The following is a 26,973-nucleotide window of genomic DNA, read 5'->3' as shown; positions in this document are numbered from 1 at the left end:
TCCTTTGTGGAGATAGTATGCTACATTGCCAGGTGGTGTTCTAATACAGATTATTTGAAAACGAATAGTACCTCGAACCACCATTTGTGAAGGCTGAGTCAAAACTTTAATGTCCAAAGCATTGTTGATGTTCTCCTCCAAGGATGTACAATATCCATCCACAACATTTGTAATCGTGTCTTTTAAGGTTCCCAGGTTATAGAAAACTTGAAGAGCAGTTCCGACTTGAGTAGGATTCTAAGAGAGGGTAGAGAAGACCAGATACTAGGAAGAGTCTGAAAGTTCTCGCTACAAATCAGTTTAGTTGTCAGTCTTGATTTCACGGTTCTGCTTCATTTCGTTTAAAGGGCTGCTACCAACCAATGAAAGAATTGCAGTCCATCAATCATTTTTTCAACAATAGGTTGATTAGTCCAAGATACAAATAAATATATGCAGGGCTTTTTTTCTGGGAAAAGAGGTGGTGGAACTCAGTGGTGGAACTCAGGACTGCACAATGACGTCACTTTGGGTCAGCTGGAACAAGGGGGGAGTTTTTAAAAGTTTAAATTGCCCTCGGCGAAAATGGTCACATGGCTGGTGGCCCCACCCTCTGATCTCCAGACAGAGAGGAGTTTAGATTGATCTCTGCGCTGCAGCGCGGAAGGTGATCTAAACTCCCCTCTGTCTGGGAATCAGGGGGCGGGGCCACCGGCCATGTGACCACTTTCAAGAGGTGCCGGAACTCCGTTCCACCGTGTTCCCGCTGAAAAAAAGCCCTGAATATATGTGCATATTACAAAAAGCTCAATACGGGCCTTTTTTGAGGTACTGAAGAACATGTGAGACTAACTAATAATGCAGTAAACAACAGACTAACTAATAATGCAGTAAACAACAACCAATTGTTGTCAAAAGGCCAAGTTTTATTTTTTTAGCAAGTAGAGACAAGTTATTCACATTCTTAAAGGAACACAGCAGCCTTTAATACTACACTTTAAATTCTCTATAACAAATGGTGCACAAGATGCATAGCAAGCTCAAATACATTACAAGCCCAGCTTAGAGTATTACTGATCAAATATGCACATGTACTGATTAAAACTGGGCCCCAAGCTATCAATCAATTAAAAGTTAGGTTTAATTAATCAACTAAATGAATCAACTAAATATTTAGCTGTCAACTAAAATTATTAAAGCTTGCAGCCCTCAAACTTAATACCGATAACCATTTTCCTAGGCAAGCAAACAGCAAGAATAGACCAGAGCCAAACAGGAAGCAGACATCACAATTCCTATTGATCTATTTGTTTTAAAATATCTCAAAGGCACACAAGGCATGTAGAAATGATGACCCTGAGTGAGGATGACCTGCCCAAAGGGACCTCACAGAAGACTCCAATTCAGCAGGGAACCTCCCCACAAATCTCCCACAGGATGAAGAAGAAGAGTTCCTGTTTCCAGGAAGTAACAATACACAACATTTCAACCTGAAGCAACCCAGCCCAACGCTATTCACTTTCCTAGAGGTCCAAATTGGAGAAGGCAGACAACACAATTTAAGATCCATGCCGCTGCACCATGCAGTCTAACTTGCAGAGAAAGGGTCAGACGGTTCTCAGATTTGATTTGCGAGTGTAAAGATATAGTTGGACTTTATCACTCTACTTTCTGTTGTCCTTAGGAGGTAACCCAGGTTCTGTACTACCCTAGAGCTATCTGCAACTGTTCACAGTTGGTTTTCCAGGCTTTGCTTAGCACCCCAAGACAGTTTCTGACCATAACATTATTACTTTCAAAGGAACTTAACTGGAGCATGCATTGATCTCATAGAAGTCCATCAACCATCAAATTTTAACAAATAACTAGAAGATGATGGTTGTTGTGGGTTTTCCGGGCTGTATTGCCGTGGTCTTGGCATTGTAGTTCCTGACGTTTCGCCAGCAGCTGTGGCTGGCATCTTCAGAGGTGTAGCACCAAAAGACAGAGATCTCTCAGTGTCATATGGCTGGTGGCCCCGCCCCTTGATCTCCAGACACTAAGAGATCTCTGTCGTTTGGTGCTACACCTCTGAAGATGCCAGCCACAGCTGCTGGCGAAACGTCAGGAACTACAATGCCAAGACCACGGCAATACAGCCCGGAAAACCCACAACAGCCATTGTTCTCCGGCCGTGAAAGCCTTCGACAATACAACTAGAAGATGACTTTCCACGCTTCCATATTAAAAATAGATAAAGCCAGAACAACATATAGATGGCTAAGACTCCTTCCTATGTAAGTTTCTGAACCTGTAACAAATAGCTGAGAGAAAGGACAGTTTCTCCCTTAAGCAGCAAAACGTTTCAACTGTGAATAAGAAATTAAGCAACAGCCCTAACTCCTCTCCTGTGTTCACACAGCGGCCCCCAAAGAAGCAGAACTTGTTTTCTGTGGCACCTTAACACTGATCACAGAATTCTTGACTGCAACAACTGAAACCAGACAGGTGCTGGTTAAACCATTAATTACACGTGGTATTATTAACTGCTTTGAATAATCAGAGTGTACCAGGGTTCAATATTGATAAAACATTACATGAATTATTCAGATATTTGTTGACGGCGGCAAGAGTGACATTTGCGAGTAAATGGAAAGAAGATGAATGTCCAACCAAGGAAATCTGGAAAGACAAGATGGCAGAATATGCAGTGATGGCAAAACTGACGAGTTATATAAATAGAAGACCAATAAGCGAATTTGAAGAGAAATGGGGGGAATTATTTTGCTTATAAAGAATAGAATAAATAAGATGTTGCAGTTTTATAAAGAGGAATAAGATCACATACTGGCTTATTGTATATAGCTTATAAGAGGTTACAGTCTGACAAAGGGGGAAATGTATGAATATATAATTAAATATATAATTTCTAAAACAGTTTGTAGATGTAGAAACACTGATAAAGCTAAGGATAAGTAGAGAGGATTGCTATATTAATCAGTTACATAAAGAGATAAGGTGAAATAGTGTAGTAATAATGGAATGAGTTTTTCCTTTTTGACTATTAATTTTTTATTAATAAGTATGGGGAAGGAGGTGGGAGGCGCTAAGTGTGCATAGTATATAGTAATGGGACTTAACAGTTGCAATTTCTATTGCTATGTGGATAAATATTGAAAAAGATGTAAGTTTTTGTGCACTCGGTATTCTTAGAACTCTTGTAGCGAAACTCTGATTAAGATATGTTTTGTGTACTCTATTTTAATATCTCTTGTAGCGCAAAATCTTACTGTTCCTTTGACCCTGTTATCCCCCCCTCTTCTTTCTGTACCCCTCTTTATTCTGAAAAATAAAAATAATAATAATAATAATTTTAAAAAAGACTATACCAGGGTTAACTTAGACAAAAGGGGACACATGGATCTATTTAGTTAAGATGTCCATATTTATTAAATACATATTTATGATGTTTTTAAAGGATGTATCAATGACTAGGCTAAGAGAGACACAAGACAATTTATTTCCACTTAAACTGTTATTGATCAGCACTGTACCACAATAGGAATCAACAAAACTAAGCCTCTGCTTTAGGCCACCAAACAGGATGAGATGCAATAATGAAAAAAGAGCAAGGTAAGGGGTTAAGGTCAAAAAGGCCCTCTGGTCTAGGGAGGTCTGCAGAACCGAGAGGTAAAACCCAGTCCTAAGAGAGAACACCTAAACTCAGCATTGGTAGTCAGGCTGCCACCATTTTCTCCAACTAAGTCCTAGAACAGGGGCTGGAGAAAACAAACTTCAAGCCTTACCAGAGTATATTGGAGAGTCAGCTATGCGGAATCTCCCCAAAGAAGTTACATGGATAGCTAGAGCAAAGCAAACCAGGTCTGGATGCTGGGTTAAGTTGAAGCCAGAAACAAATGAACACCACATAGTTATGAAGAATATGTTGTTTTATTAAAATTGTGCATTAAAAGGTTGCGCAAAAAGAGTAAGGTCGTTTTCACACGTTTTACCTGCCACCGGAACATTGCACAAAACACCTGGAAGACAGCATCTCCTTGCGTGAAATCGCGCCAGGAAGACGCGATTTCGCGCAAAACTCCCGGATGACAGCATCTTCCTGGCATGATTTCGCGCAAGAAGATGCTGTCTTCCGGGTGTTTTGCGCGATGTTCCGGCGGCAGGTAAAACGTGTGAAAACGGCCTAAGTAAAACAATAAAGCTAGTAAAAAACCTACATTATACTTACTGGCAGAGAGAATTGGGTTTGATTCCCCCTCCTCCATCTGAAGCCAGCTGGGTGACCTTGGGTCAGTCTGAGCTCTCTCAGCCCCACCTACCTCACAGGGTGATTGTTGTGGGGATTAATAACACACTTTGTAAATCACTATGAGTGGGCATTAAGTTGTCCTGAAGGGCAATATATAAACCAAACGCTATTATTATTGTTGTTGTTATTATTATTACATCAGCATCACCTTACACTACACCACCAGGAGCACACATCCTATTCCCATGGGAACCACAGCTGGATAGATACGCTCAATTACCTATGGTGCTTCGGCTTTGCCTCCACCAAGCCTTGAAGATTTCTCCCTCACCTGTGCCAGAAAACTGCGGAGTCATTCTCCTGCAGACAGGGCATATACCCCATAATACATCTAGACTCTTGCCAGTAGGCCTTAATTCTTGTGGCCAATTTCTCTACAAAGAGGGGTCTGTGTGAATGAGTTCTTGTTGCACAAAAAGGAATACACATCTATCTTTTTTGACACTGTAAAGCGTAATTTACTACCTAGAGAATATTAGACTCTGAGAAAGATCCATCCATTAAAATAGCTGTGATTATTATTTTACTCAGATTAGCATTGGACTGCCAATACAATTTCAAAGAAAAAGTAATTACACAGAAACATTAAAAGTCTAACTCTGCGAGCGCATCATATTCAACTCTTCACACATTTTAATCACATTCCCTTTTTTATTACTTTTTGTCTCTACATTAACGTATGTCCAAGTCCCAATCACATTTCGGAGTTTTCCTTCTATATGCCCTCTCTCCCTTCTGCCCGTACGTAATAACAGCTTGCTGGGGTCATCCGATCGCAATTTCACATAGCAAGCACATGTGCAAGTGGCAAATTCACTGCCAGAAGCATATGAAAAGGGCGGAAGAGTAAACGTTTAAGCAGAGCCTGCCATCAGGGCCGGCACCAGCATTGAGGCGGGGGCCACGGGCGCTGCAGGGCCAGAGGTGGCACCGGAGGGGGTGCTGGGGGCAGAGGCGCTAGCCCCGCACCGCCGGCAGCCAGCCCCGCGCCGCCGCTGCTGCCCACCTCCGGGTGGGTGCAGCAGCCACAGGCCAGGGACGACAGGTGGCTGGGGTGGCGTGCGGCTGGCCTCCTCATTCCGCCCCAACTACCCACTGGCAGCACTGTGTGATGACGTCATCACATGATGATGTCATCATGCAGTCCGGGGCACGCGCACACATGCAAGGCTGGCCTCCGGCACCAGAAACTCTGGCACCGGTGCTGCCTGCCATTCTGACACCTAGGGATGAATGACATTTCTGCAGCTACGTCAGCATCACCTTGCACCCCCAGTTTTCAAGGCAAGAGATGAACCGAGACGGTTTGCCATTACCTGCCTCTACACAGCAACCCTGCCTTGACCTGTATAACCCAGGTGAGCCTGATCACGTCAGATCTCAGAAGCTAAACTGGGTTGGCCTTGGTTAGTAATTGAATGGGAGACCTCCAAAGAAGACTAGGGCTGCAGAGGCAGGCAATGGCAAACCACCGCTGTTAGTCTCTGGCCAGGAAAACCCCACCAGGGGGTCACCATAAGTCAACTCTGTCTTGAGGGCTCTCCCCCACCCCCGCCACCACATAGCAACCCTGGCCTTCCTTGTTGGTCTGACCAGGGCCAACCCTGCTAAGCTTTCAAGATCTGACGTTTCCACACACATTGGATAATGCACTTTCAATGCACTGTAACAGTCCTTTGGAAGTGGATTTTTTGTTTTACACACGAAAACCCAGTTCCAAATGATCACTAAAGAGTATTGAAGGTGCATTATCCAACATGTGTGGAAGCAGCTCCTATCAGGCTACCTGGACCATCCAGGTAGCCCCCCAAAAACCTTTGCCTGCCATTCACTTCACATACTGGTCACTCTAGCATCCCATCAACTCCTCCAATCCTCTTTAACATGAATATTTCATTTTCAAAGAGCCACATTTGGTTACATGCTGAGCCACATTTGGCTCTATAGACTGCAGACCCCACTTGGGCGTATTAAATTCTATGGGTTGGATCTAGCCAGTTTTCTTGCTTAATCTTGCCCAACCCCCCTCCTTACTACAGCTCCCATCCCATACAGCTTTTGTACATGCATGCCCTATGATCCCAAGCATAGCCCTTTTGCAGGTCAAAGGGGACCCTATCCTCTCTTTTTTAACTGCAGAAAAGCTGGTTGGATCCAACCCTAAGGACACACAGTTAAGATTACTTAAAGTAGATTGGTAACCATTCAGTACCTTTTAATGATTCTGTCAAACATCCAACAAAGTCAGAATGGATGGGATTTTTCTTTTCATCTATTCAAGGCATGCTTATGGGAAAAGCAAAGCTGAGATCCTAATTTGCATTAGTGATTTGAGTAAAGTATTACTCCCAGAACCATTAATGTGGAGAGCAAAGATGTAATCTTGTGTATGTGGCATAAATTTCAGAAAGATTATGTCTGCCTCAATATGCAATTATTCAGAATTTAATGAGCAGCCCTAGAGAGAGAACAAGATGGAAAACCTATAGGTCTAAAGGGGATTAAAGAGAAGAAGAAATAAGGAAAATCAGATTACCAACCTAAGGAGAAGAAGGAAGAAGAATTATATTAGGTTTCCTGCACAGGACCTCGAGGGTCGTCAGGCAAACTTCTGTCTCCGCTGCAAGCAGATGTGGGCTATTAATGGTGCATATGTATTCATAGCTCACATAATGTAATTATTTCAGAACCTGTTAACAATCAACAGTCAACAGTACTACGTACAAATGGAATTACAGAGACTGGGGGCGGCATTTCATGCAATGTATCTTATTTGGAAGGGATCAGCTTCAACTATTAACAACCTAATTTCTGAAATGTGCCAGTGAACAACTAAAAGTATCAGATGAAGTAGTTGGGTGAACATCATCAGGGCTTTTTTTCAGCTGGAACGCGGGGGAACAGAGTTCCGGCACCTCTTGAAATGGCCACATGGCCGGTGGCCCCGCCCCTTGATCTCCAGACAGAGGGGAGTTTAGATCTAAACTCTCCTCTAACAATCTGAACTCCCCTCTGTCTGGAGATCAGGGGGTGGGGCCACTGGCCATGTGACCATTTTTGCCGAGGGCAATTTAAACTTCAAAAACTTCCCCTTGTTCCAGCTGACCCAAAGTGATGTCATTGTGCAGTCCTTAGTTCCACTACCTCTTTTCCCAGAAAAAAAAAGGCCATGTGAACACTATATAGGCATAAAACACTGGGAAGCAAAACTTGAACCTTTACATCCAAGTAAACTAATAGTATTGCATATCTAGTATGTAAATAAAGGAAACAAGAGCTTCTTAATAGATTTTGAGATGGCTATAAATTGGGAAACAGGGCCACTGATATGATTTTATAAAGCTGCTTCCATGGGGAGGTTTTTCTTCACTTCATCTAGCAAGCTGGAATGCTTTTTTTAAAAAAAAACAGCATTTGCATTATGTCCTGGTCTTAACTGTGCTTCAAACTTCAGTACGCTCTTTTCCCAAGCCTACCTTTTTCTATTCTTATTGGGAAGAAAGGAGTCCAAGCGCATTGTCAAATTGGACAGAAAGGCATGCATCTTCAAATGTCTCAGTAACATCTGCAGCATTTTCCTTCCGTCAGCCCCTTGTGCGTCCACCATTTTTTCTGCCATGCAACCAGAGGGTTTGGGGGGTACCGTTTTTTAAAAAAAACCATCAGTAATCGTTTCAGGGTAAAAACAATCACTGATATCCAGGGCTCATTTTGAGGGGGAACGCGCGGGAACACAGTTCCGACAGTTCCCCAAAGAGGTCATGTGGCCCTGCCCACCTGACTCTTGGCCATTTTGGGCCTCTTTTTGTCCTGGATTGGGGCTGAAACGGCCCAAATCAGGCCTCTGATGGGTGGTGGATCACTCTCCTGTTCAGCAGCAACCCAATCCTGACCATTTTGGGCCCCTTTTTGGCCATTTTCAGCCCCCTTTTGCCATTTTGGGCCCAATTTCAGCCCTGAATGGCCAGGATTGGGTCCAAAACAGCCAGGATAGGTGATGTCAGGGGGTGTGTCATATGCAAATCAGTTATGCTAATGACACATTTTCGGTGATGGCAAGAGGCGTGGCATATCCTAATGAATTATACTAATGAATTATGCTAATGAGTTCCTCCAGCTCTTTTTCTACGAAATAACCCCTGCTGATATCTTTTAAAGCTATCCCAAGCCCTCCAGCAGCACTACAAAGAAAAAGGCAGTGAAAACAGTGGCTGACAGAGGAAAGTGGCCAGAAAACTCCAATCTGGAATTCCCACGTCATTGGACACATCTCTGCATTTGCAGCAGCAAAGAGTGCAAAACAGAGAATCCGTGCTGTGTGGTATAGCCTAGGCCAGAAGAGAGACAGTTGTTATGATAGTTTCAAAAGAAGACCTGAGATTCCGTGCTTAATGAGCTGGTGGAAACTGCCACCACTGCCAAAGCATGTCAACGCAGCATTATTCAAGCACAGTGTAGAAAAGACTGAAGACAGGATATTACTACAGATGGCATCTTAAAAGCTTTGTTGCCATCAAAGCTACATTAGTGCAGCATCTATTATTTGACATTATGTTCTTGATATTTTGAGTCTCTCTACCTGAGACATCTTACAGGGGACACTCAAGTATATGGAGATGCAATGTTAGTCAGGAAGCGTAGTTTAAAAAGACAGAGCTGAAGGCTCTGTCAATTTCACCTCTCTACATGAGGGTAGTTTAAAAAGATAGAGATAGCAGAGATTGCTCCTCAGAGGGTTTGTTAATTTTATTTTCGCCTCTCTTTGGGAAGGCGAAGATGAAATTAACAAACCCTCTGAGGAGTGATCTCTGCCAACTTTGTGTAGGGAAGTGAAATTGACAGAGCCTTTAGCTCTGTCTTTTTAAACTACGCTTCCCCGCTAACATTGCTTCTCCTTACACTTGAGAATCCTCACGTAAGATGTCTCCTGTTAAGAGACACATTGATATCACTTTGACTGAAGAAACGGGGCTCGATAGAAGTATATTAAGATGAAGTAATCATAAAGCATTGTAGATTGAGCTGCTGTACTTGCTTCTCACTGGATGTCAAATATTGCTTTTCCTTAGAACTGGGGAAGGAAGGTCAACAATGATAAGAAAAAGAGAGAGGAGGAGGGGACCAACCCAACAAAACAAGGGCAACCAAAAAGGTTGAAACAATAATAAACAATATGAAATATTGTTCCAAACAAATCAATAAGAAACCAGTACAAATTTAATCAAATAATAAATAATACAAAATTGGGTTAAAATATGTCAGTGTGGTTCACATATTAGTACATCAGTGTATATGAAAAAAAGACATTTTCCAAAGGTATAATGGTATTATTGTGCATTTATTTCCATATGGATAAGATCAAACACGTTTTGGTCCAAGGCCTTCCTCAGCAATGAACGCTATAAATATAAAGCTTTAAAACCAAGATACTGACCATGCACACACTGAAACTGGAAAGAGAAAAATAAATCTGTGTAAGTATTGTGTATATGTTCTTTCAGGGGAAACCAAAATGATTTTAAGTATAGAACTAATTTAAAATAATTTAATTCAGTTACTCACATAAAACTGTTCTAAATAATCGAGGAATGAATACATTCTCAACTTCCCTCATAAAAATCCTTTTATCAAATGTGGGCAACTCATAGATGATATGTTCATTTGCCCATAAATCTGAAACGCATCTTCAAGATAGTGCTCAGTAAGTCCAATTTCAAAAATAAACTGATTTGGAGATTGTAAGCAATTGGGGAAAAAAACTTGTAAAATATTTACCTCTTTAGAATGGTCAGGAACATTCAGACAAAAACATGGAGTGCATAGCCACAGCAGAATGTGAAAAAGCACGCTTAGCCCCTTTATATACATTAAAGGAGAGGAGGAAGATGATGTGATGATTAAAAAACTAGAGGAGGTGATCAACAGCACGGAAGAACATATACATAACACTTACACAAATTTATTTTCCTCTTTTTAGGTTCAGTTTGTGGACGGTCAGTTTCTTGCTTTTAAAGAATTATATTTATGGGGTGCTTGATATTTTACCACTGAGAAAGGCCTTAGGCTGAAACACACTGGGTTTTATGCATATGGAGATAAATGTACAATACCTATATATTTGGGAAAACATCTTCTTTAGTATTCTGTAGTATTCTACTAATCTGTGAACCATACCAACATGTTTTTAACCACAATTTGGTATTATTTATTATTTGATTAGATTTGTACCAGCTCCTTATTGATTTGTTTGAGGTCAATAGCGGCGTCCTCTCATGTCGCTGCAGCTTTAAATTTGTGTCGCACTTAATAGTAAGACGACTACACAAACTTTCTGCCATGAAATGGACATCTCTCTCTGCAGGCCTGTTGGATGTCAATCTGGCCTCTGATTCACCTTTTCAAATCCAGCCTGGGAAAGGATCTCTTCTCAGGGAGGAGAGAGCAATAAACCCGGCAGGGCAACACACCATTTGCTCTGACACCTCTCCGGGATGTCTGTTGAACTGATATCCTGTGTGAGGGATAAATGGATGTTGTTCTAGACTTCTGGATGCCATCAGAAAACCAGCTATGTACCCCTACATGACAAGCGCCAGCTGGGCCGTGGAGTTTGGGAGAGACCGCTTTAAAAAGGCTTGGGTGCCTTTGGTGGTGTGGTTCATCAGGATGGAGAAAGCAGGGCACTAGAGCCGGGGATGCTGCTATCCGCCCCCCCCAAGTGACCAACAGCCCTTCCTGCAGGGGGTGTTTCAGATACCATTAAGTAATTCTCAATAGATAGTTAGATATTGGACTTTTTTCTTCCCTTTGTTAGCTGCAAACCCTGATGCACGGAGACTTCTTAAATACTGTGTGCTCTCTGTATTTTTTATTCCATTTCAGTACAATAGAAAAGAGTCCAGTAGCACCTTTAAGACTAACCAGCTTTACTGTAGCATAAGCTTTCGAGAATCACAGTTCTCTTCGTCAGATGCAGGTCAGGTGAATCTCGAAAGCTTATGTTAGTCTGTATGCTACTACAGACTAACATGGCTAACTCCTCTGGATCTAGTACAATAAAGATCTTTCTTAAGTCAAGCTGTGTCCAAGCTTCACCCACGAGCTCCTGCTTAGTCATTTGCTAGAACTCTGCATGTGCACAGAGGCTCACCAGCTTCCCAAGCAGTTGGTGAAAAGTCAAGCCTGTTTCAGTTTGGGTGGTGGCGGCTATTGAAGAAACCTAAGGGTCAGTTGGACATGAGAAGCCTCCCCCCGTCATAATATTTGCCTTCATGAATAAATTGGGGGAAAGTCTGTCTGTTCATCTATCCATAAATAGACTTGTGTTAAGAAAAGCATAAAGCACCAGGCGTTCTGCTTACAACCTTGAGATCAGAGAGATCTCATTTTAATACCCTCTAAAGCAATATCTAGCTTTAAGCCAGTCAGTAATCCAAAATTTCTTAGAAAAGCTCTAATTCTTAATATGTTTTGGGCAAAGTGCCACAGCAGTTCAGATTAACTCCTGAGGGTGGAGGGTGGGCAAAGTTAGGGTAAGACTAGGACATGGAATAAAAAAATATTAGGTATTCCTCAAGAAGGTCTTCAATGGAGCCTGCTGCTAAATTAGGGGTTTTACAAAACTGTAAAAACTTATTTTTAAGTTAGCAGCTTTTTCTGCAGGGCTTTTTTTCAGCTGGAACGTGGGGGAACGGAGTTCCGGAGCCTCTTGAAAATGGCCACATAGCTGGTGGCCCCGCCCCCTGATCTCCAGACAGAGGGGAGCTTAGATTGCCTTCTGCGCCACTGAAGCAGCGTGGAAGGCAATCTAAACTCCCCTCTGTCTGGAGATCAGGGGGTGGGGCCACCACCCATGTGACCATTTTCTCCGAGGGCAACCCACTGAGTTCCACCACCTGTTTTCCCCCCCAAAAAGCCCTGTTTTTCTGTAATTTCTACCACAAAAATGTATGAGTGTTGTTATGCCCAGAGGGTTGCAACCTATCCACACTTCTTGTGTGTGGGAGGGGCTGTCATAAAAAATGGGAACATAAAATGAAAGGATTCCATGAACCTGAGTGACCATAAAGCCTCATGGATGAACGACACGTAAAGAGCTCTTTGTGAAGCAATATGGGGGCAGCAACAAAACAGTGTCTACAAATGCCCCGTTATCCAATTCCTAAATCTCTACTTCTAATTTTGTGTTTATGAGTCACACAACCACCTACGAACTCAGACATGCAATTTTTTGTTTTGTTTTTATTTAAAAGTGATACAAAGCTTGGGTGTAACAGGATGGGGAAATCTCTTGAGTCTAAAGAAAGCTCACTGCCAACAAATGCAATGATCAGGCAGACCACGCTGCCTCTCTGGTCAACGCACACCGGAGAAAAAGTCCCGGAGAGCGTGCACGTTTTGTGTTAGGAAAGCGATAGAGCTTTTTACAGCCCAGCTGAAGGCAGCCATTGGTCTTCATGAATTTATAAGCTGTTTTTAATTCAGTGCGCTGCTGTCAGTACACGCTGATGTTCCCACCGGGACTCTTGTTATATGGCAACTCATTCCTATTTTATTTCGATGGGCAGAAAACTTAGCGCTAGAAGGTTTAGCACGAATACAATTGTGGCAAGCGTTCTGCATCTTTACATGGCGTCTACTGTGCTGAAATTTCCAAAATGGAAACATTAGCAGCTGGGGATGTTTCAGGGAGGTAATAGCTTCAAAAGAGGAAGAATGTTCATTCGGGGGCCTTGATTTGCTTAACTGCGGATGCTATTTAATGCTAATTTGTAAACATGATCGTCGTTTTCAGTGATGCTTGGATTCCCTGTACAGTATGTATGAATATTCTCTAGCAAACAGGGCTTTTTTTCTGGGAAAAGAGGTGGTGGAACTCAGTGGGTTGCCCTAGGAGAAAATGGTCACATGGCTGGTGGCCCCGCCCCCCCCGATCTCCAGACAGAGGGGAGTTGAGATTGCCCTCCGTGCCGCCATCAGGCTGACCCTGCTTAGCTTCTGAGATCTGACGTGATCAGATTCACCTGGGCTATCCAGGTCAGGACACTGCCTAGCAAAACTGTAAGAAATTAAATAGCAGGTGAATTTCTAACAAGACAGGATCTCTCTGTTGGACTCTTTATAGGCAGCATACTCATTTTGCTTCTGTTGCTATTGGGCAGAACCTAAAGCAACATGTGTGTCTTCATCTAGGCAAGAACTTGAAGTGACCTGGACTGGGAAGTTATACCAAGACAAGATGATCCAGCTCTCACACCAAGAGATATAACAATCTCAACCCACCCCCTGCCGACATATTGGGGGAGTATTACTAATCTTGAATACAGAAATGGCATGTTTGTTTTACTTGAAGGACAGAATAAAAAGCACGTTACTCGCCCAGATTTTTGGAAGATTTTGATACTCCGAAGATAGAGGAGCAGCCATTGGCTGTGTCAGCTTTTGCACCAACCTAAGAGAAAATCAAATGCCGTGCTGCAGCTCAAAAAAGATAGCTGAACGGGAATATATTCAATAGGAGATTAAACATCCATTGCCTTCAATTGGCAAAGGATTTTTGTGAAATTACTTGGCGCTGGACACAATACAAATGTCATGAGTACAAATAAAAGTTACCAAAATTCAATTCAAATTCAATTTTCAAGGTTCAGGATTAATGGAAGACACTTCACTTGAGCAAAGTGGGCGTCCCTGATTCCCCTTCCTGTTATACAGTGTTCCCGTGCTGTCCCCCTGGCTAGCTGCTTGGAGGGTTCAGCCTAAAAGGAGGAGGTGAAAAAGGCTTTTTGGTTTGATCCAAGCCATGATAGTCTAACTTATTGCTCAGGAGACAACATTTACTAGTGGCGAAACACAGTAACTTGATAAACAGACATGCTATAAATCCAAGGAAAACATGGAATCAACAGGCAGTTTAATGTAAAAACAGTATTTGACACCTTTTTTTATTTTGACAGATTAATTGGAAACTATCACTGGCTTTTCTATGTTTTGTCATTAAAACACCCAGGAAATATCGCATAATACTATCATTGAGCCGAAACAAACGAGACGAAATACCTAGATTCAACTCGTGTTCTCTTACCTCAAGGTTTGTCGGGAAGTGTAGGCGTCCTTGCAGCTTAAAGTTTAGCATTTACAGAGCAGCAGGGAGGGAAGTGCAGGTGTCCTTGCAGCTTAAAGTTTAGCATTTACAGAGCAGCAGGGAGGGAAGTGTGAGCGTCCTTGCAGCTTAAAGTCTCCCGGTGCAGCCAGGCGTCGCTCTGCAGGGCCAGGCCAGGTGAGGGGAAGGAAAAATGCCGTGATGCACCTTGAGAGCGGGAGGAAAGGTGCCCCACGCCTGCAGTTCCCTCCCTGCTGCTCTGTAAATGCTAAACTTTAAGCTGCAAGGACGCCTGCACTGTAAATGCTAAACTTTAAGCTGCAAGGACACCTGCACTTCCCTCCCTGCTGCTCTGTAAATGCTAAACTTTAAGCTGCAAGGACGCCTACACTTCCCGACAAACCTTGAGGTAAGAGAACACGAGCTGAACCTAGGTATTTCATCACGTCTGTTTTGAGTCTTATATACACAAAGCCAAGTAGCCTTGATATGTGGATACTTAAATCTAGAGATGAGAGCCACGAATGGACAAATCAGATCTTCCTACTCACTGGGAAAATGCCCCAGGTTTGCAGAAAAATCTGAAATGCAAACAATAATACATTAGGGCGATTTAAAAAAAAAAACTCAAAATGATAAAAGTGCCTGCAACTTTAACCAGATGCCCTCAGTGGATGTTGCTAGGCAAAGTTTAGCCAGTATTCCAGGCTTGGTTTCTGCCAGTAAAAGTCTGGAGGAGGGGGCAGGGTGCTTTTTAGCCTTTGAGGGAGAACTCATTGGGCCAGGCCTAGAATCAACCACCAGGTGACTTCATACCACATGAAGTCACATACCATGACTTGAATGACTCACTCAGGCCTGGCTGCTTGCTACTGTTTAACAGCACCCCCCAAGCCAGTGTAGTGTAGTGGTTAGAGTTTCCGAGTAGAAGTGGGAGACCCAGGTTCAAATCACCACTCTGCTGTGGAAGCTCACTGGGTGACCTCTCAGCCCAACCTACCTCTCAAGATTGTTGTGAGGGTAATATGGAAGCAAGGAGAACGATGTAAGCTGCTTCAGGTTCCTATTGTGGAGCAAGGCAATATATAAATGAAGTAAATTAATAAATGAAGATGAAGATTGTGGGGGGGGCAGATAAAAGGTAAGCTGTTTAATGGGTTTCAAGGAGAGAAGTGTGTAGGGAGAGTTGAGCTTGTGAAGGCTGCCAGGAGGAGAGAAAAACAATGCTGAGACAGGGATACAAGGAAAAGGAAAAGTGCCCCCTGCAAGTCCATGCAGGTTCCTCACCATGCAACTGGTGTGTGTGTGGGGGGGGTGAAGACAGGGGGCAAACACACATGGGTGAGAAGGAAGCAGGAAAAGGGGAGAGGCTATGGGGAGCAGGGAAGGGAAGAGGCTATGGTTGCAGAGGGGAAAATGAGATGCCCCCCTGCAAGAGAGCCAGTTTGGTATAGTGGGTAAGAGCAGCGGGACTCTAATCTGGAGAGCCGGGTTTGATTCCCCACTCCTCCCCTTGAAGCCAGCTGGGTGACCTTGGGTCAGTCACAGCTCTCTCAAAGCTCTCTCAACCCCACCCACCTCACAGGGTGACAGTTGTGGGGATAATAATGACACACTTTGTAAACCGCTCTGACTGCGTGTTAAGTTGTCCTGAAGGGCAGTATATAAATCAAATGTTGTTGTTATTAAGTCTCTGTGAATCCCTCACTTGTTGCATAATAATAATAATTTTACATTTAAGATTAGTTCTTCTGATGGGAACAGGTCTGGCAATTCTGACACACTGGACTTCTACATCCAACCTACAACATGCTCTCGGGGCAATTTAATATACGGCTTTGAAATATTCGAGTCCTTCCCTTGTTTAACTCTTTTGAACAGGGAAAAGTTATCAGAGCTGTACCTTCCTATCCATTGCCTCCTCTTCTAGTTTGACAGTCAGAGCTGGTGTTAGGGAACTGGCAGGCAGCCTTCCTTTTTAAACAGCTCATCCGGAGCCTCTCTGCTTTTAAACGCCGTCGTCGTGACAGGCTCCTGTGCTACTCGCTTGCAGCAGCCACTGCTTTCGCCTTCTTCCTTTCTATTTTAAAAATGTAACTTGTAGCAACAACAACAGAAAGGCCTCATTAAATTGTGCGGCAGGCTGCTCTGGTAGCACAGTAAGATCAGTGGGGAAATGAAGGGAGACTATTTCAAAAACGCCAGAGTGAGCGGTTCACGGCACAGTCCACTCCTTTTCTATTGTAATTTATAATGCGGTGAGGTAATTCTCAAGCTTAGCAGGTTTCCCCCATGTTTTCAAGAGCCTAGGGATACATCCCGAGCCTAGCAAAGTATCTTCCGAACCGATGTATTGTCGAAGGCTTTCACGGCCGGAGAACGATGGTTGTTGTGGGTTTTCCGGGCTGTATTGCCGTGGTCTTGGCATTGCAGTTCCTGACGTTTCGCCAGCAGCTGTGACTGGCATCTTCAGAGGTGTAGCACCAAAAGACAGAGATCTCTCAGTGTCACAGTGTGGAAAAGATGCTGGCAGGTCATTTGTATCTACTCAGGAGGGGTGGGGTTGAGCTGAGTCATCCTGTAAGAGTTTCCCAGGTGTGGAATGCTAATGGCGGGAGGCTTCACTGTATCCTGAGGAGGTTCTTTTGCATATGGATTGGTACTTGATGTGCTAATCTTCTCTGCAGGGCTATTGTCGGGTGTGGAGTGTTTTGTTAGCCTGGTGTTTTTCAGAACCCCCTGACCAAAATGGAGTACATAATTTTACTCAGGCAAAGAGAAAGTCAGGGTATTTTTTTGTCATGCTGGGCGTGGGGAGGTTACATATTTTTGGATCAAATAAAAACTGGATCCTGTAAAATTAGGTAACACAAAAGCTAGTCCTTATTCCTATGTGATAGCTGCATTGAAGGGGCAGGCTGGGTCTGATGTCTCGCTGAAGGATCTTGGATTCCAGACAGATGTCTGTGTTTATCTCCACCTGAGGCAAACCTGGCTGGCCTTCATGATCATCCTTTGCATCACAGAAGTCATCATCATCCTTCTGCTCATTTTTTTGCGCAAGAGGATCCTCATTGCCACCGCGTTGATCAGGGAAGCCAGCAAGGCCACTGGTCACATCATGACATCTCTGCTATTTTCACTCTTCACGTTCTTCCTGGTGTGTCTTTGTATTGCTTACTGGGCTAGCACAGCTGCGTTCTTATCTTCCTATGTGATATCCATACTAGAATCATATAATTATAGAGTTGGAAGGGACTGCGAGGGTCATCTAGTCCAACCCTCTGCAGAATGCAGGGAATTCACAACTACCTCCCTCCCCCCACACCCCCAGTGACCCCTGCTCCATGCCCAAAAGACGGCAAAACACCTTCAGGATCCCTAGCCAAACAGGCCTGGAGAAAATTGCTTCCTGACCCCAAGGTGGCAATCGGCATTACCCTGGACATGTAAGAAGGGACCACAAGAACTAAGCCCTGATGTAACCCTTCCTGCCCTCCCTCTCATGATCTGCCCAGGTTCACAGAATCACCCTTGCTGTCAGATGGCCACCTAGCCTCTGCTTAAAAACTTCCAAAGGAGGAGAGCCCACCACCTCCTTTACTAGTTAAATTACATCTCACACAGCAATCTGACCCAAGACAATTCCTACCTTCTTCCAATGTAGTAAGGTATCTTTGTAAAAGTAATGACTGGAAAAAGACAAATTCTAAAATAATCTAAAGCATTGCAGCATATTGGCAAACAGTTCTACTGCATTTTAGATCATTCAAATACCTAATAATTTGTGAACTATTGAGGATCAACTGCTGTGACAAGACTCTGTAGTTAAACTGAAGATTTTTTCTGTTTTTTAAAAAATTATTAATGTTTAAAAACCTATCATGAACGTTAATGGAAAAGACTCCCAGAAATATATAAACTTTATCTTTAGAGGACTGTAGCTTTCTAAAATGCCTGCATCAGTCCCTCATACAAGATTGTAAAATGAAGGATAAAAAACATACTAAACATAATCTATTGATTATTTAAGGCAATATTTTCCTTGCTTGGCAGTTAAAGGTTTGTAGTTCTTGAAGTTATTTAATGTTTTCTGAGATTATTACTTATAATACAATGTTTTCCAAGGAGCGAAGAGGAACGACGATATACTGGGATGAAGAGATGTCGAGCACCTCAAAGAAACAGAGGTATGGAGTAGCACTGGCGTAGAGGTAAATTATCCGGACATAAAAACATAGGGAGCCATATTGCCTTGGGCAGAAAAAAATACAGACAACCCTCAGCTCAGATTATTCTCAAGTTTATAATTGAAAGTACTGGAAATTTATGTAAGCAATGGGAAATGAACCCATGGCTTAATAAAAATTCAGTTCATTATGGGAGACAGACACATTCATATTCATCCTTGTAGGAATTCTAAAGCCTGAGAGGGCAACTCCACACTGAGTCGTGTACTCTTCCGCAGAGAACGGATTACAAATACCCTCTCCACTGCTCTTGGTTAGGTCTGCATGACAATTTAGAAGTCATTATGTGAACAGAAGACACTCTTACTAGCCATCATCCCAGCCCGGCTGGGTCTGTCGAGTGGCTGATCAACCCGCCACTCTCCAAAGGCATTCAATAGGTCCAGGCTCTGAACCTAAAAGCACGAATTCCCCTACTCCTCTCTCATCTCTTCTTAGCATCTTGATAGAGATGTAAAATTTCTGGAAATTTTGAAACCACAGGGAAAAGGGATTTTTTTTCCATTTTGTGGGGGGACATAAATGGGGGGGGGCACAATTGAATTATGTGCAATTCTTTCTTGTCTATTAAACCTAAATTTCGTTTACTGATGTATCACTTAAATATTAGCATTTACCTTTGTACTATTTGGTATATTAATTGAATTTAGAAGTATAAATGGCTTCATTTTCTATAAGAAAAACCCCAAGTATATCTAATACTTGAGAAGGAGTAGCAAACTGCTGCCCTCTGTGATACCACAGCACATGGATCTTAATTCCTTCAAGCATAGAGACTGGAAAAAATAAAAGTTGAATGTAGAAAACAAATTCTGTGGTAAACAAAATCAAGAGTATTATTTGGATAGTCTAATGCAGTAAACAACAGGTAGGATTACTCATGCTGCACTCTGTACACTATGGTGTACTTGGAGACTAACCTCTATGTAGTAATGTAATACACAAAATGGACATTGCACAAAGATGGCAGCGTTCAAAGCCACAGTGGTACAAAAGGACTGAGTATCCATTTATCTCACCCTAGCACGTTCTGAAATAATCAATCAGGTGATCGTCAAAAGAACCAACGTGATTTTCTTCCACTTTTTAGGTAGCAGCATTTTAAGCTTTACTGTACGTTAGATTTTATGATCTTTTTATCAGCTGCATTGTGTTTTTACGTATTGAATGCTGCCTTCTATCTTCTTGAAAAGAGCAGCAAGGTTTAAACAATCCAAGTAAACAAAAAAGGCAATTTTATTTAAGCCTTTGAGAACTTAGCTCTTGGGATCTACCTAGATATTAGGCGTGTGCACCAAGAAAATTTCTGTTCCAGTTCCGGGGAATCCAGAATAATTTTGTTCCAGTACTAGTTTGTTCCAGGCGGGCTGGTGGATATTGGATTAGATATGATCCATTTGAGGTTTTCCCCCCATGAGTTTCAGCCTGTTATGTGCGAGTTGGTCGCACATGCACAAATGCACTGCGTTCTTTTCAAGGTGGGGGGAAAGGGCTCTGGGATAGTTGTTTTTGTGCTTAACCAAAAACCACATCAATCATTAGTCCCTCTCCTAGTCTAAACCAATGATCCATTGAGTTTTTCCTCAAACACAATAACACACACACACACCAACGCACCTGTAGAAGGTGAGTACCAGCAGCATGGGCAGCAGCAATGGGAAGCTCCCAAGTAGGAGAGCGCTCCAACACTGCAGCACAGCAACATTAAAAACAATCTTACATCATCCTCAGTGTTTGCTTTTTCTATAGTGCCCAAACTTATCAGCTTTGCATTCCACTGCTGCCCACTGCTGCTGTTGCCTTGTGCTCTGTAGTTTTGTTTCCACAATGAGGGGTGAATCCAAATCTTTCCTTTTGATGATCAACTTTCTTCTTCAAAACTGGGCGTTCTCACTGCCAATCTTCTCCATTACCCAAATGCAGGCAGGAAGAATGACTGTTTGAATTCCTCCCTTGTTCAAACAGACCACTGTTTTCACCATAAGTTTTCCTGTTGCTGTAGGAGCGGGCTAGATTGTTTTTGAAAGGGCAAAGTAGGTAGTGTAGAGTCCCTCTCTTCTTGGGATCGGACTGGTGACTACTGTTCAGGAAAACAAGATGCTGCCCTGAGAGGTGAACCCAGTGCCTATCTGCTGCAGGAAAGTATGAAACGAATACACAAACTTTTCTGGACTTGATTCAGAGTTCCAGAAGCCACTTTAATGAGCTGGACACTGTGTGCATTTTTGGCTCGTTTCTTCTGTTATGCACACCCCTAATGTATATGCTATGCATTTATCACTTCCACTATTTATTTGTAAGATAACTACTGAGCTGCAGAAGCCTTGCAGTTACAATGAAGCTAAACACAACTACGATTCTTCAAAGATGGTCACCTAATGGGTTTCCCTTTAGGCAGTTCACTGCTGAATCTTGAAGATTTTTATAGCCCTTGGCACAGAAGATGAGCAGGCAGTTTTGCCTAAGGTAGAGATTTTGATACCTGATTTATCAGGTGCTTGGCTACAGATAACTCGCTCTTGAATTAAGGTTGCTTTAACTCAGGCTGAGAAGGAAGGCACTTTCTGTGAAAACTCTATTCCCCCATCAAAAATACTATCCCTTAAGGATTTTTAAGCAGAGCTTTTTTTCCAGCCCCACCCCCAATACACACACACAGGCTGGAAGTGTGCAGAAAAGTGAAGCCCCCACCACAGCCCATTTCTGGCAATTCTGACGCTGAAGGCACAGCAAACTGAGAGCCAATTTGGTGTAGTGGTTAAGAGCATGGGACTCTAATCTGGGGAACTGGGTTTGATTCCCCACTCTTCCACTTGAAGCCAGCTGGGAGACCTTGGGTTAGTCATGGTTCTCTGGAGCTCTCCCAGCCCCACCTACCTCACAGGGTGTTTTGTTGCGGGGATAATAATGGCACACATTGTAAACCGCTCTGAGTGGGCATTAAGTTGTCCTGAAGGGCGGTATATAAATCGAATGTTATTATTATAATTATAAAAGTGTGTCATTGTGAACTAATTTATACCCACAGGACCTTTCTCCCCCTTTCAAAGAGTCTTCATTCTAAGAAATGAAACTATTACACAGCTGCAGCTAATCAACAAAGCAATGTCCCTAGGAAAAAGCCATTTTTAAAAACCACACTAAAGTAACAGCTGATAGAAGCTGTGAACACCTGCAAAATGTCAGGAAGTAGTTTCGGGTGCCCCAAAGTCTTTTCTCAGAAAAATATATACTAGAGAATATGTGGCTCAAACCTAGTTTGAACAGCCATACTGCTTCCTTTTTAGGATCAGGGCGTCTTTTAAGGCACACCTGCATGGATAAGCCGAATGGTTTCTTGAGCACTGACAAAGCACATCAAACACCATCATGTGATGATGGTGCCCTGGTTTTCCATCTGCTTCCTATGGCCGAGAGGGTAGATAAGCGTTTGGCAAGCTTTATGGCACAATGGCACCCAGGCACCCACCAGCAAGAACATTTCATGCAAGTTAACGAGGAGGCAACAGAATTCCATCTTAGTTTGGCTTGCTATGTACTGGCCAGTATTATTCATGTTCTCAGTTTTGACTGTTATCCTCAACAATCAGAGCCATATCTTGGGTTGCCAGCACCTGGGGCAACCCAAGTCCAGCAGTGCCCGTCCTCACACGTGCGTGTGCAAAGCACGCACATACTCCCAGGAGTGCATGATGACATCGCTCCATTGATGTCATCACGCAGGGCACCCCTCCAGGAGAGTGCCTGCCATTCCAGCTACCACAGCTCTCCTAGCCCTGCCGCACAGCTGCCTACACTGCCACCGGAGGGCTGAGAGCGCGTAGCAAGCCAGCCGCCCTGTCAGCATGGCAGGTGGCCAGGGCAGCCTCCCAGCCCTCCCACACAGCCACCCGTGCTGCCGCTAAAGGACAAGGAGCACAGCAAGCCGGCTGCCCTGTCAGAGTGGCAGGTGCCCAGCACAGCACACGCTGTCAGAGAGCCAGGAGTGTGCGCTCCAGGCCAGCATTTGCTCCCAGTGCCCTCTGTTTGGCAGTGCCCGGGGCATGTGACCCCCTCTGCCCCCCCAAAAACCAATAACAATAACATTGAAAACTCTGAACTGTTTAATTAGTTATTATCAAACACATTGTAGCATATTGTAACCAAAATTATTAAAACTCAAACAATAAATTATTTTCAAAGGTATATTTATTGTTTGGCTAGAGATCTCGTTGAATTACAACTGGTTTCCAGGCAACAGAGATCAGTTTCTGCGGAGAAAATGTCTGCCTTGGAAGGTGGACTCCATGGCATAATACCCAACGAAGGTTTCTCCCCTCCCCAAACTCAACTGTTGCCAAGCTCCACCCCCAAAACCTCCAGGAATTTCTAACCTGGGGCTGGTAACTTGTAAATGTCTACAGCTTACACAGAAATTATCGTTAATACTGTAGACTTAGATAAAAGGCTTTTGTGTAAGACTTAGACTGTCTTACATAAAAATCTGCATGCTATGTATCTTGAGTGAGTAAAGCATTTCACTCAGTCTGAAAAGAGAAAAATGTTTTATAGGAGCTTTATTCAGTGCTCGCCCAAATTTCCCAATTATTCCATTGGAAAAAATTGATTAAAAGTTCCTTAAAAAAACATTTTCCCTCAATTTATCTAGGCCTTCACATCTCTACTTGAGTATCTCCACAACAACAACAAAAAAGGTGGCTTAAATACTTAAACATTATTTGTCTATGTATTGTCGAAGGCTTTCACGGCCGGAGAACAATGGTTGTTGTGGGTTTTCCGGGCTGTATTGCCGTGGTCTTGGCATTGTAGTTCCTGACGTTTCGCCAGCAGCTGTGGCTGGCATCTTCAGAGGTGTAGCACCAAAAGACAGAGATCTCTCAGTGTCATACTCTCAGAGATCTCTCAGTGTGACACTGAGAGATCTCTGTCTTTTGGTGCAACACCTCTGAAGATGCCAGCCACAGCTGCTGGCGAAACATCAGGAACTACAATGCCAAGACCACGGCAATACAGCCCGGAAAACCCACAACAACCATTATTTGTCTACTTATTTGTGATAATTTTGGGTGACCCATTGCGTGTATACACCTCATTTTGATGAAGAAATGTACAGGTGCCTTGTTTTCAAACATTTCTAGCAACCAGGGTGTCTTGGATTGTGTGTACACCGAGCATTAGGTTGGTGTGGAATTACTCTTAGAATTCTGATACTTCTATCACACCCAAATATCTTGAAAAGAAAACAATGCAAAGAATCTAAAAACATTAGTAGTCATTTTTTACTTCTGGCTTTTCCTATATACTTTGGCATATCCTTTTTACAATTTATCCTTCTAGAATTACATGCTCCATGGCTGAAAGAAGAGTGATAAACATCCCCTCCTTTCATTCCATTTCTCATTTAGTAACTACTGCTGGCAATTTACTTTTCCCTTAAAAGTTTAACCAATTCTGAAGTGAATAAAAATTTTACAAGAGCACAAAGGTTAATATTTGTCAGGAATTACATCTTCCCATAAGAGGCCTGGTTATTAATGCTTGTGGGCAGCTGATGTCTTCTCCTTTCAAAAGGTCCTGTTGCCGTTTTCTTCAATATAATATATTATAATTCAGATATTTAACAGGTTTTTTTAAAACTGGTCCCTGTAATGTAATTGTTACTAACAAGGATCATCTTTTATTTTAACCAGACAAGATTTCAAGCCAGATTAATGTTATTGTGCGGAGGTGGACATTAACGATGGCTGCTGTGACTCATGGGACCCAACACATTTTGTCGTTTTAATCATTGAAAATATTTGGTTGCTAAATAGCAGCTTGCTGTAGTGTAGTACATATGGCTGTAAAGGAATCATTCACTCGGCACCAATAACAGCACCAGTAGCTGGTACTATAAAGAAATGAACATACAATATTGTCAAACCTAAAAGAGAAAGGTAGCTTCTGTCTATCAGAATACTCTGCATATAATGGACATCTGATTGTTTTAACCTATGGTGGGTCACACTCGACCTATTAGTCATTCTGGTGGAGTAGGAACAGGGCTTTTTTCCAGCTGGAACGTGGTGGAACGGAGTTCTGGCACCTCTTGAAAATGGTCACATGGCCGGTGGCCCCACCTCCTGATGGCACAGAGGGCAATCTAAACTCCCCTCTGTCTGGAGATCAGGGGGCGGGGCCACTGGCCATGTGACCATTTTCGCCAAGGGTGATTTAAACTTTAAAAAACTCCCCTCTTGTTCCAGCTGACCCAAAGTAATGTCATTGTGCAGTCCTGAGTTCCACCACTGAGTTCCACCACCTCTTTTCCCAGAAAAAAAGCCCTGAGTAGGAACATTTGCAAGGCCTCCAAAACTACTAATAACATCTAAAGAAGGGATAAATGTAAGGGGGCATTATTTTCATGGTGAAGAAAGGGGTCATGATTAGAGATGGGCATGAACTGAGATACAAACCAAAATTAAGCACGAACCAGGCCACTTCATGCTTCGCGAACCACGGTTCGTCAGATCTAATTTCTGACAAACCACCACAATTTTTTAGGCTGGTTCGTTTGGTTCATTTTTTGGTTTGTCACTGCAGACAGCCTGGTGTCAATCAATCAGTTTCCTAGGCAACAGGGGATGGACTTCCTGCAGACCTTCTGCTGACCCGGAAGTGAACTTCTGCTGAGCCGGAAGTGATGATTTTCTGACCAGGATGTGACGTTTTCACGAACCAAATGAACTGGTTCACGAACCAGGGGCAGATTTGTGAAAGTTCACGGTTTGTGAAATTTGACGAACCATAAACTACATGGTTCGGTTTTTTCCCAGTTCATGTCCATCTCTAGTAATGATCAGGCCCAGATGAGTGTGGAAGAGGAAGCACAACAGTGTACTGACCCACCAGTCCCTGATTCACAATCCTATGCGAGAGAGGGCATCTCCTGATCAGGCCCAGCTTTGAGAAGGCTGGCACAATCCAGATGAGTCATCTTGATGCCAGCAACGAGCATGCCAAGAGCTCCAAGCCTCTTTGAGTGCTTTGATTCCTATCCTAGCAAGTCCCTTTAATTTGGACAGCTTTGTAACTCTTTGTAAGGAGAGGACCTTTCCTATATCACCTCTCTCCCCTCACAGAAGCTTCCCACCCACCCAGCAGATAATCCTCTGGGTGGACTTTTCACCATTCAGTCAGGAGAAACCTGAATGCGAGAGCCAGAACAGGCAAGTGACTCAGTGGCACATCTGTGTATATTAGCATGGCTTTTTTTTTTGTTTCTTTGGCAACTTCCAACATTTCCCAAAATATTCTGACAAGAAAACTCTCCAAATGGAAAGGCAGTGTGATGTAGAGGCCAGTACGTTAGACTAGGATCTGGGATGCACAAGAGTCCAAGTTCCCACCCTGCTCTAAAAGCTCATTGGGAGACTGTGGGCCAGTCACCTACTCTCAGCACAGGTTACCTTACAGGGTGGTGGTTCTGATAAAACAGGGGAGGGAAAACCTTGCCCCAAGATGTCTGGAGCAAGACCAGGACAAAAACATACTAAACAGACAGATACAGAAAACTGGGGAGTAGGAAGAGGATGTTGCGTAATACCGAACATACACCTTTGTGCTGGTGGTGGAGAGTGCCCTCAAGTCCTAGCTGACTTATGGCAACTCCTGGCGGGGTTTCATGGCAAGAGAGGTGGTTTGCCATTGCCTGCCTCTGCAGTCCTGGTCTTCACTGGAGGTCTCTCATCCAATTACTGACCAAGGCTGACCTTGCTTAGCTTCTGAGATCTGACAAGATCAAGCTATCCAGTTCAGGGCTTACACCCTTGTGCTAGTGGCTCATTTTGTACCTGGCTGGCAGGCAGGACAGGATAAGTGTCACAGGCAGGCATCCGGGAACAAGCGGAGTCAGGACGGTTAGTCAATTCAGAAGCAGGAGCTGGAGCAAGAGACTAGCAAGCCCCCCACGAGGCAGCCAGGGGCTAGAGGGCTGGAGGCCTGGCAGCAGAGAGCTGTCCAGGATGAAGCATGAGCTGGTCTTTTGAAGATGCTGAACGGCAATTGTTAGAGGCTCAAGAGAGGCATTATACAGGGAATTAGATCAAGATGGGTAGCTGTGTTAGTCTGTCTGCAGCAGCAGAAAAGAGCAAGATTCCAGTAAAACTAACAAAATTTGTGGTAGGGTATGAGCTTTCGTGAGCCACAGCTCACTTCTTCAGATACAGGGAATTGTTAGCCCCACCCTTCCCTGTAGCCATGTGTGGAGCTACAGGGGATGCTATAAAACTCTTTAGATAGCTGCTTCAACTCTGCCACCACAACATCTCCCGACAGCAACAGCAGCTTGAGTT

General features: G+C 43.4%; 1 protein-coding gene across 1 annotated transcript in view; it reads right to left on the bottom strand.

Moving 5' to 3' along the window:
* Positions 1-26,973, bottom strand: part of COG5 (component of oligomeric golgi complex 5) — a 261,645-nt gene that overhangs the window by 97,544 nt on the left and 137,128 nt on the right. The window contains exon 8 of the mRNA XM_054987831.1: positions 72-237. Within this exon, the coding sequence (XP_054843806.1) occupies positions 72-237 (166 nt within the window). The remainder of the gene's footprint in view (positions 1-71; positions 238-26,973) is intronic.

The sequence above is a fragment of the Eublepharis macularius genome, chromosome 9 (assembly GCF_028583425.1).
Source record: "Eublepharis macularius isolate TG4126 chromosome 9, MPM_Emac_v1.0, whole genome shotgun sequence".
NCBI classification, from domain to species: Eukaryota; Metazoa; Chordata; class Lepidosauria; order Squamata; family Eublepharidae; genus Eublepharis; species Eublepharis macularius.
The sequence above is the reverse complement of the archived record's forward strand: the minus strand, read 5'-3'. Positions and strand labels throughout refer to the sequence as shown.